This window comes from Beta vulgaris, chromosome 1, assembly GCF_026745355.1.
Source record: "Beta vulgaris subsp. vulgaris cultivar EL10 chromosome 1, EL10.2, whole genome shotgun sequence".
Taxonomy (NCBI): domain Eukaryota; kingdom Viridiplantae; phylum Streptophyta; class Magnoliopsida; order Caryophyllales; family Amaranthaceae; genus Beta; species Beta vulgaris.
The window spans coordinates 1,544,814-1,560,594 of record NC_079202.1 but is presented as its reverse complement, the minus strand read 5'-3'; the positions used below and the strand labels follow the sequence as shown (position 1 = coordinate 1,560,594).

Sequence of the window (15,781 nt, the reverse complement as noted above, 5' to 3'; positions counted from 1 at the left end):
AAACTAAACCAATCAGATTTTGCAACTAAAAAAATTATACTTCGTATGTCTAATGTTCAAAATTTGACTCATATGCCGAAGAAAATCGAGTTTCTGTTTCGAAAAAAAATTCTAGCACGCATCGCGTCAAAAAATTCTAGTTTATAATTATTGTAATACAAACTACTGTACTCTATAAATTTTCAAGAAATGGAGATAAACATTTAGATTTATAGTTCTGTAGTCAAATTAAATTTGTAACTTTTTTTTTATTGAGCAATCATTTTTCTCATTATGTCAAGTTAGTTTGTTAATGCTTATTTAGTTTATTATTGAAATTTTTAACCCATCTTTAAATTAGGAAATGATATAATTGTACAAAATCTAGATATCCAATTAAGTATATATATTTAGCTAATGATAAAAAATACATTTGATTGGAGGACACCATAGCTCCCTCCTTGGCTTATATAATAGAGATAGAATCCCGTCAAAGAAAATCGCTCAAAATTTTTTATTTTGTATGAAAACTTATTTAATAAAATTTTGACTAGGATTTAAAACCAAAAGCTTAGCAAATTCAACTTTGGCGCCATCTCCTTCCAAAAATAATTTTAAAACAATTATTAATATAACCTTTACTTAAAATATTTATTTTAGAAAATAAATATTTTAATTACTTAAATAAATACTCAAAAATATGGAGTATTACACATCAACATAAAGTTTGCTAATGATGAAGGCGAGGTGTTAAGGAGGCTCCATTCAATGGACACGTAGGCTTTTTAGATCCATCTTAATTACACATCTAGGAGAAAAAGAGGCTCTACCATTGACAAATTTAGGGTAAATGGTTAGTTGTATGCCTTGATATTATTCATCAATAGGTAGAGTATTTATACAAAACCTGAGGTAACATAAGATAAGAAAAAATCTTCCTAAAAGATATAGGACCATAATCATAGATTATTCACTAAATAATGTCTTAACATAAGTATATTATTCTCTTAATAATATCAATATGGAAAATATATACATATATTTTCCGATAATGAATATATCTCATATCTCTAACACCCTCCCACAAATTATAACGGCAGTAACACAAACGTTGCGATTGGAAATTCTGCTCTTTGTTGAGGTCGAGATGCACAAATCTGGTGATGTCACCTTCAAAAACAATTTTTTTTTTTTAATGTTGAGAACTAACGTTTATTTTTTCGAACCCATCCATCATCAATCAAACAGGAACGTCATTCTTTTCGAACCCGCAAATATAACATTACAACGAGAATGTCTTTTCTTCTCGAATTCGTCGTATTTTGGTTTTTCCTGAGCAAAACCGTGCTCCAATCAAATATTGGTTTTTCAGAGCAAACTACACTCAAATCAGTTATAAACCCTGTCTCACGGTACAGGGAGAACCAATATGCCTTGTCTCTCGGTACAAGGAGAATCAATAAACCCTATCTCACGACATAGGGAGAGCCGAAACATGTCTCACAATCTGTTTCGAAACAGATCTGAAATTGAGACGAAAAAAGTAACAATTTTGATGGAATGAACATCATCAAGAAACAAACTTTCAAATTTTGTGATGGAATAAACATCATCACTTAAACAAACTTTTTAAATTTTTGTGATGGAATGAACATCATCACAGAAACAAACTTTTTAAATTTTGTGATGGAATGAACATCATCACAGAAACAAACTTTCAAAGGATTTCCTTTTGGTGAAAGGAAGAAAAAAACAAAGTGGCCAAGAGATTCAAACAGAAGAACGCAGCGGAATATCCGGCCGATGGGGGTAATAAACCAGACATCAACCCATCATGAGAGAAAAAAAAATTGAGAACCCCCAAGAACTTAACCTGCTCTTGATACCATGACAAATTTAGGGTAAATGGTTAGTTGTGTGCCTTGATATTATTCATCAATAGGTAGAGTATTTATACAAAATCTAAGGTAACATAAGATAAGAAACAATCTTCCTAAAAGATATAGGACCATAATCATAGATTATTCACTAAATAATATCTTAACATAAGGATATTATTCTCTTAATAATATCAATATGGAAAATATATCATACATATATTTTCCGATACTGATTATATCTCATATCTCTAACAACCATAACTCTTGATAAGCTCAGTATCTAACAATAGAAGAGTTCATAAAAAAAGCAAAACCGAAAAACTATACCCAAAAATCGGTCTAAATGGGTGGTTATCGTACCGACAAAAAAAGTTTTAAACAGTACGGTTACCGAACCGATAAAATTAACGGTACGGTTACGGTTGTAATTTTTGAGTGAATAGTTAACCAAAATGCCGAAATATTTTTTTCCTCTATTTGATTATTGTGAAACATTTTTAAACAATTACATTAATGCTAATATTTGTTGCTAAGTTACAATAATTAGAGGAAGTATGTAATTATTTGAAAACTCTAGTACTAATATAAACACTATAATTAGGAAATGGAGTGAATTCTTAATGTTAGTTATGTTTTTGAATGGATTTATTATCCATTTTATAATACATTTTATATTAGAGTATATATATAATATTAAAATATATGCACAAAAATGAGAATATTTATGTACATTAAGTAAAACATAATAGTATAACATATATGGTTAACTGAAAAATCGTACCCAAAAAACAGTTAGCTGCTCATGCAGTAACCACTCTAAACGGTTAGGTTACTGTTCGTAAAAAGAGCGAACCGAAACTTCCGATTACCGAAGAGAAATGTTATTTCGAGACGGTTAACCACCCATGAACACCCCTAGCTAACAAGATATTGTTGTTATGACGAAAGTAATAAAACAACAAAGAATTAAAAAACAATTGACACACAAATTTAACGTGGTTCGCTAACAATGTGTTAGCTACCTCCACAGGTGGAGGAGAAACAATTTTATTAACTTTAAGGAGAGATTGTATAGATTATAGAAGGATGGAGGTAAAAGTTAATTAGAAAGTTTATATAGTACCGTTCTCATTAACCTAAATAGATCGGGCCTAAAACCAAAACTAAAATATAAACGATTTACTAAACTGCATACACCAAAAACTTCGGGGGTGTTACCTCCATGTCTCCACTAGGGTGTTTCACCTCTAAACTCTAAACTCCACCCGTCTTTAGTTAACCTTAGAGCCAGATAATTCAAGGTATATTTCAACAATTGTCTATAATGTAGCTTACAAAGTATAAACTCCACTTGAAAATCACTTATAACTTTATGGATCGTCTTATTTAACCGTATAATATAGTAAGACTTTTAGCAATAAGTCATACAAGAGTCTGAAGGTTTAAATTGACACAATTGTTGGATTAATTTAAGACTTTGGAACAAGAGTTACTATAGTAATATCTCACCTGTTTAGGTTGGTTACGAGTATCTCAAAAGGAGAGAATGCACATTTGTGTTTGCTTTTAATAGTATTGCACAAAGGAGGAGTTTGTGGCAGGATTTGGAGGGGCTAACTGGCTCAATGAGTGACCCATGGGTTGCAATGGGGGATTTTAATTGTGTCCTAAATAGAGAGGAGAGAGTTGGGGCAGCAGTGAGAGATGCTGAAATGGAGGATTTTTGTAGGTATGTTACAAAGTGTGGCATGGAGGATATAAAATCTAGTGGCGGTTTTTTCACCTGGAATAATAAGCAACAAGAGATGGATAGAGTGCACTGCAAGTTGGATAGGGTGATGGGTAATGCAAGATGGATGGATTTGTTCCCAACTGCTGAGGCTTATTTTATGCACGGGGGACTCTTTGATCACTCTCCAATGTTGGTTAGAGTTAAATGTCCATTTAGGTACTTTAATATGTGGAGTAAGAACCCAAGGTTCTTGGAAATTGTGTCTGAATGCTGGAATACAGAGGTTATTGGTTCACCTATGTTCAGGGTGGTTAGAAGAATGAAGAGTGTGAAAGAGGCTTTGAAGAAGCTGAATAGGGAGGGTGTCTCTAATGTTCATGTAGCTGAAACCTTGGCAAGGGAGAGACTCAATCAGGTTCAGAAAAGAGTGCATAATGGTGAGAGGGAGGCAATTGATGCAGAAATCCAAGCTGCCGCAGATTATAGAAGAGTCCATGATCAGTATTTGTCCTTCTTACAACATAAGGCTAAACTGAGATGGATCCAAAAGGGTGATGCAAACACTTCTGAGTTTCATAGAGCAATAAAAGAGAGGAAAATGAAGAGTAATGTGTATGGTATAAGAGCTATGGATGGTACATGGGCAAATTCACCAAATGGTGTCAAGGAGGCTTTCCTGAATTATTATAAAGGGTTGTTGGGCACTGCAGGGGATGTGAAGGGACAAATTTATGAAGCAGTAATTGGTTAGAGGATAAATCTCCTGGTCCAGATGGATTTAGATCAGGTTTTTATAAGGAGAGTTGGGCAGTAGTGGGTGATGATTTGATAAGAGCAGTCATTGAATTCTGAAAATTACTGAAAGAGATAAATACAACTGTTTTGGCTTTGATTCCCAAAGTCAAATGTCCAGGTAGTGTGGCAGAGTTCAGGCCAATTGCCTGTTGCAATGTAATATATAAATGAATTACGAAATTGTTGTGTTTGAGATTGAAAAAGGTGCTACCAGAGATAATTGCAGACAATCAAGGTGCATTTATTCAAGGCACATTTATAGCACACAATATAATGATCTGTTAGGATATTGTGAAGGAGTATGGAAGGAAAAATGCCAAGCCTGGGGTTATTATCAAGATGGATATGATGAAGGCTTATGATTCCATAGACTTGAAGTTTGTAAGGAAAATGTTGTATGCTTTAAACTTCCCAGAGAAGATTATCATGTTGATAATGGAGTGTGTAAGTACTCCAAGGTTTTCACTATAGATAAATGGGAGTTTGCGTGGATTCTTTGAAGGAAAGAGAGGTCTGAGACAGGGAGACTCAATGTCTCCTCTTCTCTTTGTGTTATGCATGGAATACCTGTCTAGGACATTAAAATATGTGGGAGAAAAGCCTCAATTTTAGTTTCATCCTAGGTGTTTAGGGGTGAAACTTAATCATCTATGCTTTGCAGATGATGTAATCCTATGTTCCAAGGGTGACTTTGTATCTGTTTATACCTTGCTACAAGGTTTCAAACATTTCTCAAAAGCTTCTGGACTTGTGGTGAATAAAAAGAAGACTGAGGTGTTTATAGTTGGTATGAAAAGAGAAGAGGTGTAGAGGATCCTAGATGTCACTGGGAATAGCTTGGGGCATATGCCTTTCAAGTATTTGGGTGTTCCCATTTGTTTTAAAAGGATCTCTACTAAGGAGCGCAACTCTATAATAGAGAAGATGACAACAAGAATTTGAACTTGGAGTAGTAGACATTTCTCTTATCAAGGGAGACTTAAGCTTATAAATTATGTGCTTGTGAGCCTGCATGTGTACTGGGCACAAATTTTAAACTGCCTAGAAATGTGTTGAAGGAAGTAGATAGCATTTGTCTTGCTTATTTGTGGACTGGAAAATATTATAGTGGTAAAGCTGGCTATGTGGCTTGGCCACAAGTTTGTTTACCACTATATGCTGGTGGTTTGGGCTTGAGAAATTGCCATGTGTGGAATATTGCAGCATTATGGCGCTATGTATGGGCTATTGCAAAAAAGAAGGATAGCTTATGGCTTAAGTGGGTGAGTGAAATTTATGTAAAAGATGTGAGATGGTGGGAGTATGAACCTTCAGTACGGAGTAGTTGGTACTGGAGAAAAATTTGTGAGGTGAAAAATAGGATCAAAAGGAGTCTGGGTGAAACAGTGATGTCACAAATGGAGGAATACTCTGTTAAGAGCATTTATCAGTTGTTGTGTGGTGAGTTGGAGAGAGTTAGATGGGACTCTTTGGTGTGGAATAGACTGACTGTACAACAGATTCTTTATGTGGTTAACTATGAAGAATAGAATGCAGACTACAGAGAGACAGTTTAACAATGGTGTAAGTAGGGATCCCTTATGCCTTATTTGTGGTTTAGAAGTGGAATCTCAGGAGCACTTGTTCTTCAAATGTGTGTATAGTTGTGCAGTGGTGAGAAAAATTAAAATCTGGTTGATGTGGAGAACTGCAGGAAGCAATATCCAGAGCATTTATAGATACATCAAGGGAAGCAGAATGTCAAGAGTGAAGAAGCAGATGTGTTATGCTGTTATTGCTGCTATGATATACCGTATATGGAGAGTTAGGAATGGCGTCCTTTGGTTGCAAATGGTTCCTAGTGTTGATAAAACTGTGCATATCATTAAGAGGAATATTATAGATAGAATATATAGTGTGATGCCTAGTAAAATTTCAAGGAAAGATAGAGAATGGCTGAGGCATATTTGTTTGGTGATATGTAATTAGAGATAACTTTGATATGATGTATGGTTTTGGTTTGAAATGAAACTTATCTTATTGAGCAAAAAAAAATGGAAGCTTTCGAACAATGGATTACTTATGGTAAAAATTCCTTTTTCAAGAAAATATGGATTGCAATGTTCTCGATCATAATATGGACAATTTGAAAGGAGCGCAATGCGAGTTTTTTTAGCGGCAAAGCAAGCTCTTCATCTCAGTTACATGAGCTAATATTAATCCCGCCTGGGATGGTGGATCAAAGGATGGGGTCTTCCCTTTCCATACTCATCAAACGATATCGCTAGTAATCCGAAGTGCTTATTGTGAGCTACTCATATGGGCTCAGCTTCATTCCCTCGTATGCTCATAAAACAAAGCATTGAGTGGTCTCCACCTCCCTTTGGGTCCCTAAAATGGAATGTCGACGCATCATTGACATCATCCCTCTCACTCTCAGCCATAGGAGGAGCCCTTCATGATGATAGAGGCATCTTCAAATGTGTTTTCTCCAGTCCTATCCCATGCATTGAGATTAACTCTGTCGAGATTCTTGCGATTTTTCGAGCTTCCCAAATCGCAATGTCCATGGAATGTTTTTAAAATCACAGCTTGATAATTGAATCGGATTCAGCAAATGCGGTAAAATGGTGTAATGAAGATAATGGTGGTCCGTGGAATCTGAATTTCCAACTAAATTTCATTCGAAATGCGAGAAGACCATGGCTAAAGATCAAGATCATTCATCAAGGAAGGAGCTCTAATGCAGTTGTTGACACCTTAACAAAGCAAGGATTAACTCGAGCAGATGAGTTCTTGGCCTGGCTTTGATATCTTGATAGTGTATCTCATTTATTGATTTTGCTGGTTGTAAGCTTGTGGATTTGGTATATGTAATTGGCTTTGATCTGATTGCTCTATTGAGCTAGTAATGAAATGAGACTAAAAAAAATTATCAAAAAAAAAAACAGAAGAGAAAAAATTGTTGATGGATTTGTTTGGTATTTTTAATCATTAATCTCTCTAATTAATTATCCATTACTAAAATTTCAACTACACTTCGTAAACTAACATTAGGTTTCATATGAATGAGAAAAATATAGTGAAATTAGAGTATGTAAATATGCAAAAGTTTAAAAAAAAAATTGTTTAAAAATATAGTCTCTAAAAGATCAGTTACAAGCATTTATGTATGTATGAGAGTTAGAGGATAGCTAGAACTATTAAGATGATGTTTATAGTATGAGAGACAGAGCACTTGTAAACTTCATCACTTCAAATTGATGGCACTAATGCCCCATATGCATGGCATGGCAAACAATCTACAAACAGATTGAATCCTCTAGAAATGATGCATGCCACATCATGTGAATATCACGTGTAGAGTTCTTATCCTTATTGAAAAAACATATCATAATGTCATCCAAAACTATCAAGTCCACATAGTTTTTGCCATGTGTCGGCATCTCTACTTAATAACTTAAGAACAAATTTTCTTAAGGGTCCCTCACCCTATATCTATTGTGGTCCAAGCTAAGGAGTCTAGCATGCGTTGAAGCATAGTAAAATAATTTTATTTTGGCATCAATCAAGTACCCTTAGGTAGTTAGGTTTAGCCAAATTCTAGAGACCCTTGCCAGCTTTGAAATACTAGTAGTACATAAGGTAATCTTTAGATATAGAATTAATTCATTTTAAGATAGATTCTAATTTAAGTCAACTTTTTATTTGGTTGTAACTTGTAAAGACAAATATACCATATTTTATTAGTTTGTGTTAAGATGAACTAGCAAAATATAATTATCGACTTCTACAAATTTATATATTTTTTATCCAATAACTTGTAAAATTTGTGGTTCGTTGATAAATAAAACAAAAAAAAAAAAATCATCAAAGATAAGTAAAGCATAAAAAAAGGAAAATACCTGACAAAGTCATATGTTGCGCTCTTTTCAATGAGACTGATAAAGCCATGGACCTACACTCATGACCTATTCTTCCATTCTATTCATTTTTCATCGTGACATAAGATGATCTTTTTTTCATGTCATGATCTAAAATATCATGAATGTGATTAATTTATTTAGACACTACATTGGATGATTGTATGTGTGTGAATGCTCTTATTAGGAAGGTTATGAGAATTGGAAGAAGAATTTTACATTGAATATGTGGGTAGTTACCAATTAGAGATAGATAATTTTTCAAATTGTTTTTGATTTTAACTACTAAATAATTTTTTTTATTGTTCCTAATTTTCATAACGTACAAAGGAGAAGGTCTCTTAAGACGGAATTTCACTATATTAATGTCTATTATCTCTAATAGTAATTTACGTAAGTCGTTTTTTTTTACATCGGGGAAATGTGCATTAATGAAAAAATGAAGTACATCCTAATGCTAATACAACCCTCCAAACACAAAGAAACTAAGCTGAGTGATACGTGTTCTTACATAACTAGTACAAAAGCATAAATAACTTAAACAAAGATAAAACTGCTCGATCTGGAGGACTGAGATGATAGGAAACTGTAGAAAAACTCTTTTGCTGGTAGATGATGAGCGCTAGAACTCTAACGAACGGAGTGAGAGGAAAAGGCTGATTTCACAAACGGGGCAGCAAAGTAACCGCGAGATAGAAACTCGCGACAAGACCAATCCTAATAACCTTTTGTTACAGGGATTTTACATCCACGTTTCTTGGAAGAGTCACATTTCTTTGTGACTCAATACCCTTTTGGAAGGGTATGTCAGGCTTCTCCATTGGTGAGAAGCTCAATTGAGTTGACGTGCTATAAACCCAATTAACAAATTGGGGAGCCGCCTTCAGATTTCTTTTTGTCAAGGCAATGATTGATAAAATCATTACCAAGCGAGATTGAGATCTAACTAGAGTTAGATCTCGAAGAACCGTCCGATTGTCAAAATCGGACACAACTGACCCCATTTATGAGATCTCTTGCCACGCAAACCCTAACCAATCACTTAAACCAGATGAAAACGACCTCCAGCAATTAACACAAGTAACAAGCAGCTTATTAAAACAAAAGCAACACCCATACTAACTCACTCACAAACTAAACAACTAACAAATTTCCAACACGTACTAGGGGAAGGAGAGAGCCAGATAACCACCAACAAAAGAGGATGGTAAATTCCACACGAACTGGGAGGGAGAAGGAAATGCCCAAACGAATGCCCACGTTATACTAACCAGGGAAAGGGATAGGGAAGGGGAAGCCCAAACTGATACTAACTCTAACCTAGAGAGGGGAGGGGATAGGGGAAGCCCAAAACCACGACACCAGGGGGAGGGGAAGAGGAAGGCCCAACAACACATAAACAGGGGAGGGGTGTGAGGAACCCGACGCACCACTGGGGAGGGGAAGGGAGCCGCTGGAAATACTACGACAAGGGTGAAACTACCAAGGACAGGGTGAGACTCGACGACGACGCAACAAAGGAAGGGTGTTTTAACCGGCGAACACCGAACCAGAACCAACTGAGAAGAACGGGAAGCAAAGAAACCCACCAACTTAAAAGAACGAAAACCTAAGAAAACCACCAACAAGAAGAACGAAAAGCAACGACAAAAAACTAGAGGAACTCGCCGGAGAATTGGCCGACGGCTTGCGCGGCGCTGGAACTCCGACGAGTTTCTAGGGTTTGTTTTGGAGAAAAGGGTTTTATGAGAGAAGGCAGAGAAAAAAAGATATTTAGAGAGAGAAAGTTAGATAGATTAATTGATGGTTATTATTATTATTACGCTTTAGATCACCTAAGTCGTTGTTAAGGACAAGTGTTTACAACATTTTTCTCTTTTCCTTCTCTACCTTTTCCCCCACAACTTCTCTTTGTGTTTGTAGAACATGTTTTCCGTCGGAACATTATATCTTTTACATGTAGGATTCTTTAATTCTTTTGAATAAGTAGTTAATATAAACCGCATACAAATTGACATCATAGTATTAGATTTCTTGAACTTTGGAAATGTAGCACATGAGAAAACAATATGAGGCATCACCCATTCTTTTTTTTAAAAAAAACAATTGGTAAGAAGAATTCCTCTAGACTGTCCTCGCACAGGATCCCCACCGTAAAGCACATTACAAGCCAGGAGACCTTACTAGAAAATATGAAAAAACTCATTACTTGAGCCAACTCCAATTCCTAAGGCATCAGCCATATGCAAACACAAGTTCTATGCAAACACAAGTTCTGTTTAGTAAAGAATACAGTGCAAAAAAGTTTTTGAATCAATTATATTATCTCATATATTGAGTATACTTGTTCCTTGATCCCAAAAAAAAAAAAAAAAAAAAATGTTCTCTGTAGCATACCATCCAAACATACATGGATGCACATGTATATATCATAGATGATACATGACAAATAAGATAAAATCTCACTGTGACTGTGACTGTGACTGAGACTGAGACTGCGAGAGGGCTCTTCTAAGGGCTTGAGCCAATTGAGCAGGAGCACTAAGATGTGGTAAATGACCTTCAGTATTAAGCATAATGACAGTGCCCTTACCACCAAGATGGTTTTTCATGTAGGTAGCAACAGATGCTGGTACTGACATGTCTTTGGCTGTTTGAATAATGTAACACGGCACTCTTACTAGTCCAAGAACACCCCTAAAATCACTACTAAATACGGTCCTACAAACAAAAAGTGATATATCAGGCCTCATGTTGAATAATGTCCTACTAAATTCGCGCACTGCAGTTGGCACATCTGCACCTACTGCCAAGGGAGCAAACCCATTCACCCATGCTGCATAATTTGCTTCCATTGCTGAGAATACTGTCTCTATCTCACCTTCCTCAAATCCTCCATGATAATCATGGTCGTTCAAGAACCTGAAAATTAATCAACATTTGCCAAAGTATGTGTTATGTTAGTTAGTTCCAATAGTACGTACGTTTGTGAAACTCTTAATGGGAATAAATAAATGTCACATATAAGGAAAAATAAACATGATTAAGTAATATGCAAGGACAAGAGTATCTACAAGACTACAAGTATATTTAAAAGCCACATGGTACACCGTGCTTTTAGTTGTTTGACTTGTTTCATTTCACGTCGTCAACATAAATTAAAATATTAGAAACATGCTCCGTAAAAAAAAATCGACCACATGACCTCAAGTTAATATAGTAAAGTTCTAACCAATAAACTTCGGAACATTATATGCTACGACTCTTTTAATATGAAAATATTAATGACCCTGGGGCATTGTCTGAGCCTAATGACTAATTTATATATGTTTTGTAGATTGGATTGATGATGCACGAATGAGCAATTAGTCATTCAGAGATTTTGTTAATATCAATATCAATATATATTATTGCATCAGAAGAATTGGACCCTGCCATGTATGACACTCTTCTACTCCAATAGCTAACTATATCCATATCATTCTCATACATGAAAAAAGTACAAATATTATCGATGTAAAGTTTCAACCCGTTAAGTATGAAAGAAAGAGATTTATCCGCCACGGCCCACACTCCATCACACTCTTCTTGCTTCTTTTATCAAAATTAATGTATTTTATAAGAGTAGGTTTTTAAGAGAAACCAAGAGTTAAACTACAATTTAATTTAATTTTAAATGTATGGAGTATTATGAATAGAATGAATTATTTTCTTCTTTATAGGGACATTTTTTTGCACCAAATGACATTAATTGTAATACAGGTACAATAAAAAAATTAAGAAATTGCATAATATAGGATTTGATCCCAAGTACATATACTAAAGTTCTAACCACTAGGCTAAGTTGTATTTAGTGTTATTATCATAAAGTATTATATTAATAAATGAGTTTTTTTTCTTACCTGGAACATAGCTCGGGCCTAATAACTAGTAATATATTTAATAACATGTTCCCTCAAATACATTTATTTAATAAAAGAAATTTTTCATGTCAAATGTCTCCATTACCATATTACCATTTGATCATACATTCAAAGTTTATCACGACGTGAGCGATGTTAGTAATAACATTTATAATTTTTGCCTTTGATAACAATTCATACATTCAAATGGGATTGTGATAGATAGATTGTGTAATTGGCAATTTGTATCAAATAGGATTGTTGAAGTTAATGTGGCCGCCTGCTTGAATCGATAGGTCTTTGTTGATTCTCTTCTTATATTTTATCTAATTTATCCGTATCGTTTTAATTTGCACAAGATTTGCACAAGGATTAAGGTGAGAAGATAGGGAGAAAAAGGATTTCAATGTGCCAAGAGAGAAAAAAAGAATATATATTGTCCAAATTAAAAATGATGCAAATAATAGAAAATTGTCAAAAAAATGAGAAACGATGCAAGTAATAGAAAACTAAAAGAAGTATGCTTTATGTTGACAAAAGTAACATAAAATATAAAGTTAAATTAGTGGTTAACCTTCTCATTTTCTTCTATGAGGTTATCTATTTAAGTCTTCACAGAATTATTTTTTTATTCTAAATGACTTTATTAATTGGAGTGTAGATCGTTTAAATGAGAGCAGGATAAAATATGTGAGAAAACATATTATCCACACTTTTTAATGAAGTATAGAATATAGATAGTATACTACACTTCTTTCATTTCTTTCTGATTAAAATAGAGATAATTATGCTAGAATATGGTGAGAAACTCATATTAAAAATTTACATATATTAATATGACTTATTTCATTAGCAAATGGTGATAGTTTTTCAATACAATAAAATTGAAGTAACATACAATTAAAATCTAATAGGAGAAATATAATATGTGAAATTACTTTCTTATTTTTTTACGATAGGATCATATCGTAGAATTATGTTAAGATCCTACCATATAATTTTTGTGGTTGGATAGGATCGAAAATCCTACAAAATTAAGATCCTACGTAGGATCATCGATGAGGTCCTCTCGTATCGTAGAATCGTAGGATCGTAATATCCGGATCGAAATTTTAAAAACAATACCTACAGTTAGAACTATGATGGTCAAAGTTGTTAGATTAATCTCAATATATAATTTATAATTTCTACAATGTCTATTAAAAAATTTTATTGATGGTGAAGTTGTTAGATTAATCTTATTATATTATATTTATTTTCATAATTTCTATAATTGCTACTAATAAAAAGAATATGAATGTTCAAAGTTGTACTTGAAAACATTAAAAATCAAAGCATTGTAAAAAAAAATTGACTGATATTGTTGTCTACTACGTGCAATTATAAAATTATGAAATCGTTTTTATGTTTTTAAGTAAGATGGAGATATCTTGTAAGTAGGGAGGGAGGGGATGAATTTGAGATCCCGATTTACAAGAGGTAAGAATCAAAACTTTGTCATAAAAGTAGAAAGAAGGCATGCATCCAACTAATTACTAAGCCAACCTTGCTGATTCTTATGAAATTATTCTTATATAAGTTAATCTGTAATCAATCATATCAAGAAAAAACTTGTATTAATAATCTACATATTACAATAAATATATTTTTAACACATGACACAACTTATTTATGGTGAAAATTGATAGGTTAGTTCAAGTCAATGTCATTCATTGGAAAAAAAACAGGAACAACTTATTCTAAATAATCCATAATAAATGCATTTTTATTTTGTAGTCAAAAGTCATATCCATCAACACCAAGCTTGTCATATCTAAGTTAATCATTAAACTAAACTAAATAAGCAAATGCAAGTTTAGATATCTAGCTAAAATTGGTAAATTAAATACCCTAAAACTAGGGTTATTCATTATTAAAAAATCTTCGAACTTTATTCATGGGGTTCTGAAAATGAAGAAGGATAAGAGAACTCTCATCCCTAAAAACTACAGTTAGCTCATAAGATTAAAGTAAGTTGTGACATCAAAGTCCGAAGATAACTCCCCTACTAATAGTCTACTACTATCCAATCCAAGTACTACTACTTAGTCATAAAGTTGTTATGTACAGTGCAAAAGAGTTATGATATGCAAATAAAACTTATGACGAGGACAAACTAGACAGTTCTCCAACGAAGATTAGACTAAAAGAAGATAAGACATGTACCCTTTTTGACCAAATAACACACCAACTACTAAACATAACTAGGAATTGGGAATCTTTCTTATCAAAATTACGAGAAGAATAGTGATGATCATAATTCATACACATACCTAGGAGAAGCACCAATAAGTATGAGCTTAGAAAAGAGTTCACGGCGACGAATAGAAGCAAGAAGTCCAATCATAGCAGAAACAGAATGACCAACATAGGCACAGCGCGTGACACCCAACGCATCGAGGATGTCGAGGAGATCATCGACGTACGCATCGAGTGTCGTGTATCGCCGGAAGTCGAAGAAGTCGGGGTTGACACTACCCGCACAAGCCAAGTCATAGAGGATCACGCGGTAGTAAGGAGTAAAGTAGGGAAGTATTCTTTGCCACGCCGATTGGTCAGTACCAAAGCCATGAGCTAACACCAAGTAATTCTCACCCGTCCCTTCTACACGCACATTTAGTGCTTGCAACAAATTCTGGCCCATACTAAAAGTAGATTCTTAGCTTAATCTATTATGTGTTGCGTGCACTAATACTACTACTGAAAAAAAAAGACTGAGAGTATAAATATGAAGAAAGATGAGGTGTTTTGGATTAGTATGAATAAGAATTATATTTTGTAATAGAAAGTATTGGTGGGTAGACAACTATAAAAGGAGTGGGTGGGTGGGAATGTGAGACGATATTGGTTGCAACGTTATCTGGTTTTTAAAACTAACATATGTTGTGGATGTCAATTTATAATCGCTGGCTATTCTTTGTCTTCTCTTTCTTTTGCCCCTGCTTTTTTTTTTATATACAATATATGTAGTAGGTTTTCTTCTTGGAATGGTATTCCTTCGTCTTATTCTATTAAAGTGACTTGAGCTGAGAGATTATATGGTGTTCTGGATTTACCGCATTATCTACGTCTACAACACTAAGGTCTCGTTTGGTTCTCAAGGGAAGTAATTTTCCATGAAAATTTACATTTTATGGGATCCTTGTTAATTTCCTAGGAATTAGATAAAATTGTTTGGTTGACACTAGGGGTGTTAATGAGCCATGGTGGCTCGCAAACTGTTCGAGCTCGGCTCGGTCAAAGCTCGGCTCGGTCAAAGCTCGGCTCGAGTTCGAGATGGGCTCGTGACCTTAGCGAGCCGAGCCTGAGCCTGAGCCTAGTAGAGTTCGGCTCGAAAGTTCGCAAACATGTTCGTAAAATGTTTTAGATATGCTTTATGTAAAAAAGTATTGTCCCACATCGATAGAAAAAGTAAACACTAACCTTGTTATCCCTATATAATCTTATTACCCTTTAAGTTCATTATAATTCTTGTTTAATTTGTCTTATTTTATAATGTTGGACAATCATTAAATATGCAAAGCCTAGAAACTTGGATTAGCATAAAATTAA

General features: G+C 34.3%; 1 protein-coding gene across 1 annotated transcript; it reads right to left on the bottom strand.

Moving 5' to 3' along the window:
* Nucleotides 1-10,358: 10,358 nt before the first annotated feature.
* LOC104902116 (probable strigolactone esterase DAD2) lies at nucleotides 10,359-15,109 on the bottom strand. The gene is made up of 2 exons (XM_010689802.4): nucleotides 14,503-15,109; nucleotides 10,359-11,210 (listed from the first exon to the last, which is right to left on the bottom strand). Exons 1-2 carry the CDS (start codon nucleotides 14,871-14,873, stop codon nucleotides 10,751-10,753), a joined length of 831 nt encoding a protein of 276 aa, XP_010688104.1. The 5' UTR covers nucleotides 14,874-15,109; the 3' UTR covers nucleotides 10,359-10,750.
* Nucleotides 15,110-15,781: the final 672 nt, after the last annotated feature.

Coding starts and splice junctions, on each gene's coding strand:
- LOC104902116 (XM_010689802.4), bottom strand. CDS start 14,873: ATGGGCCAGAATTTGTTGCAAGCACTAAATGTGCGTGTAGAAGGGACG. Junction 11,211..14,502: donor CTTATTGGTGCTTCTCCTAG/GTATGTGTATGA, acceptor ATTAATTTTCAG/GTTCTTGAACGACCATGATT.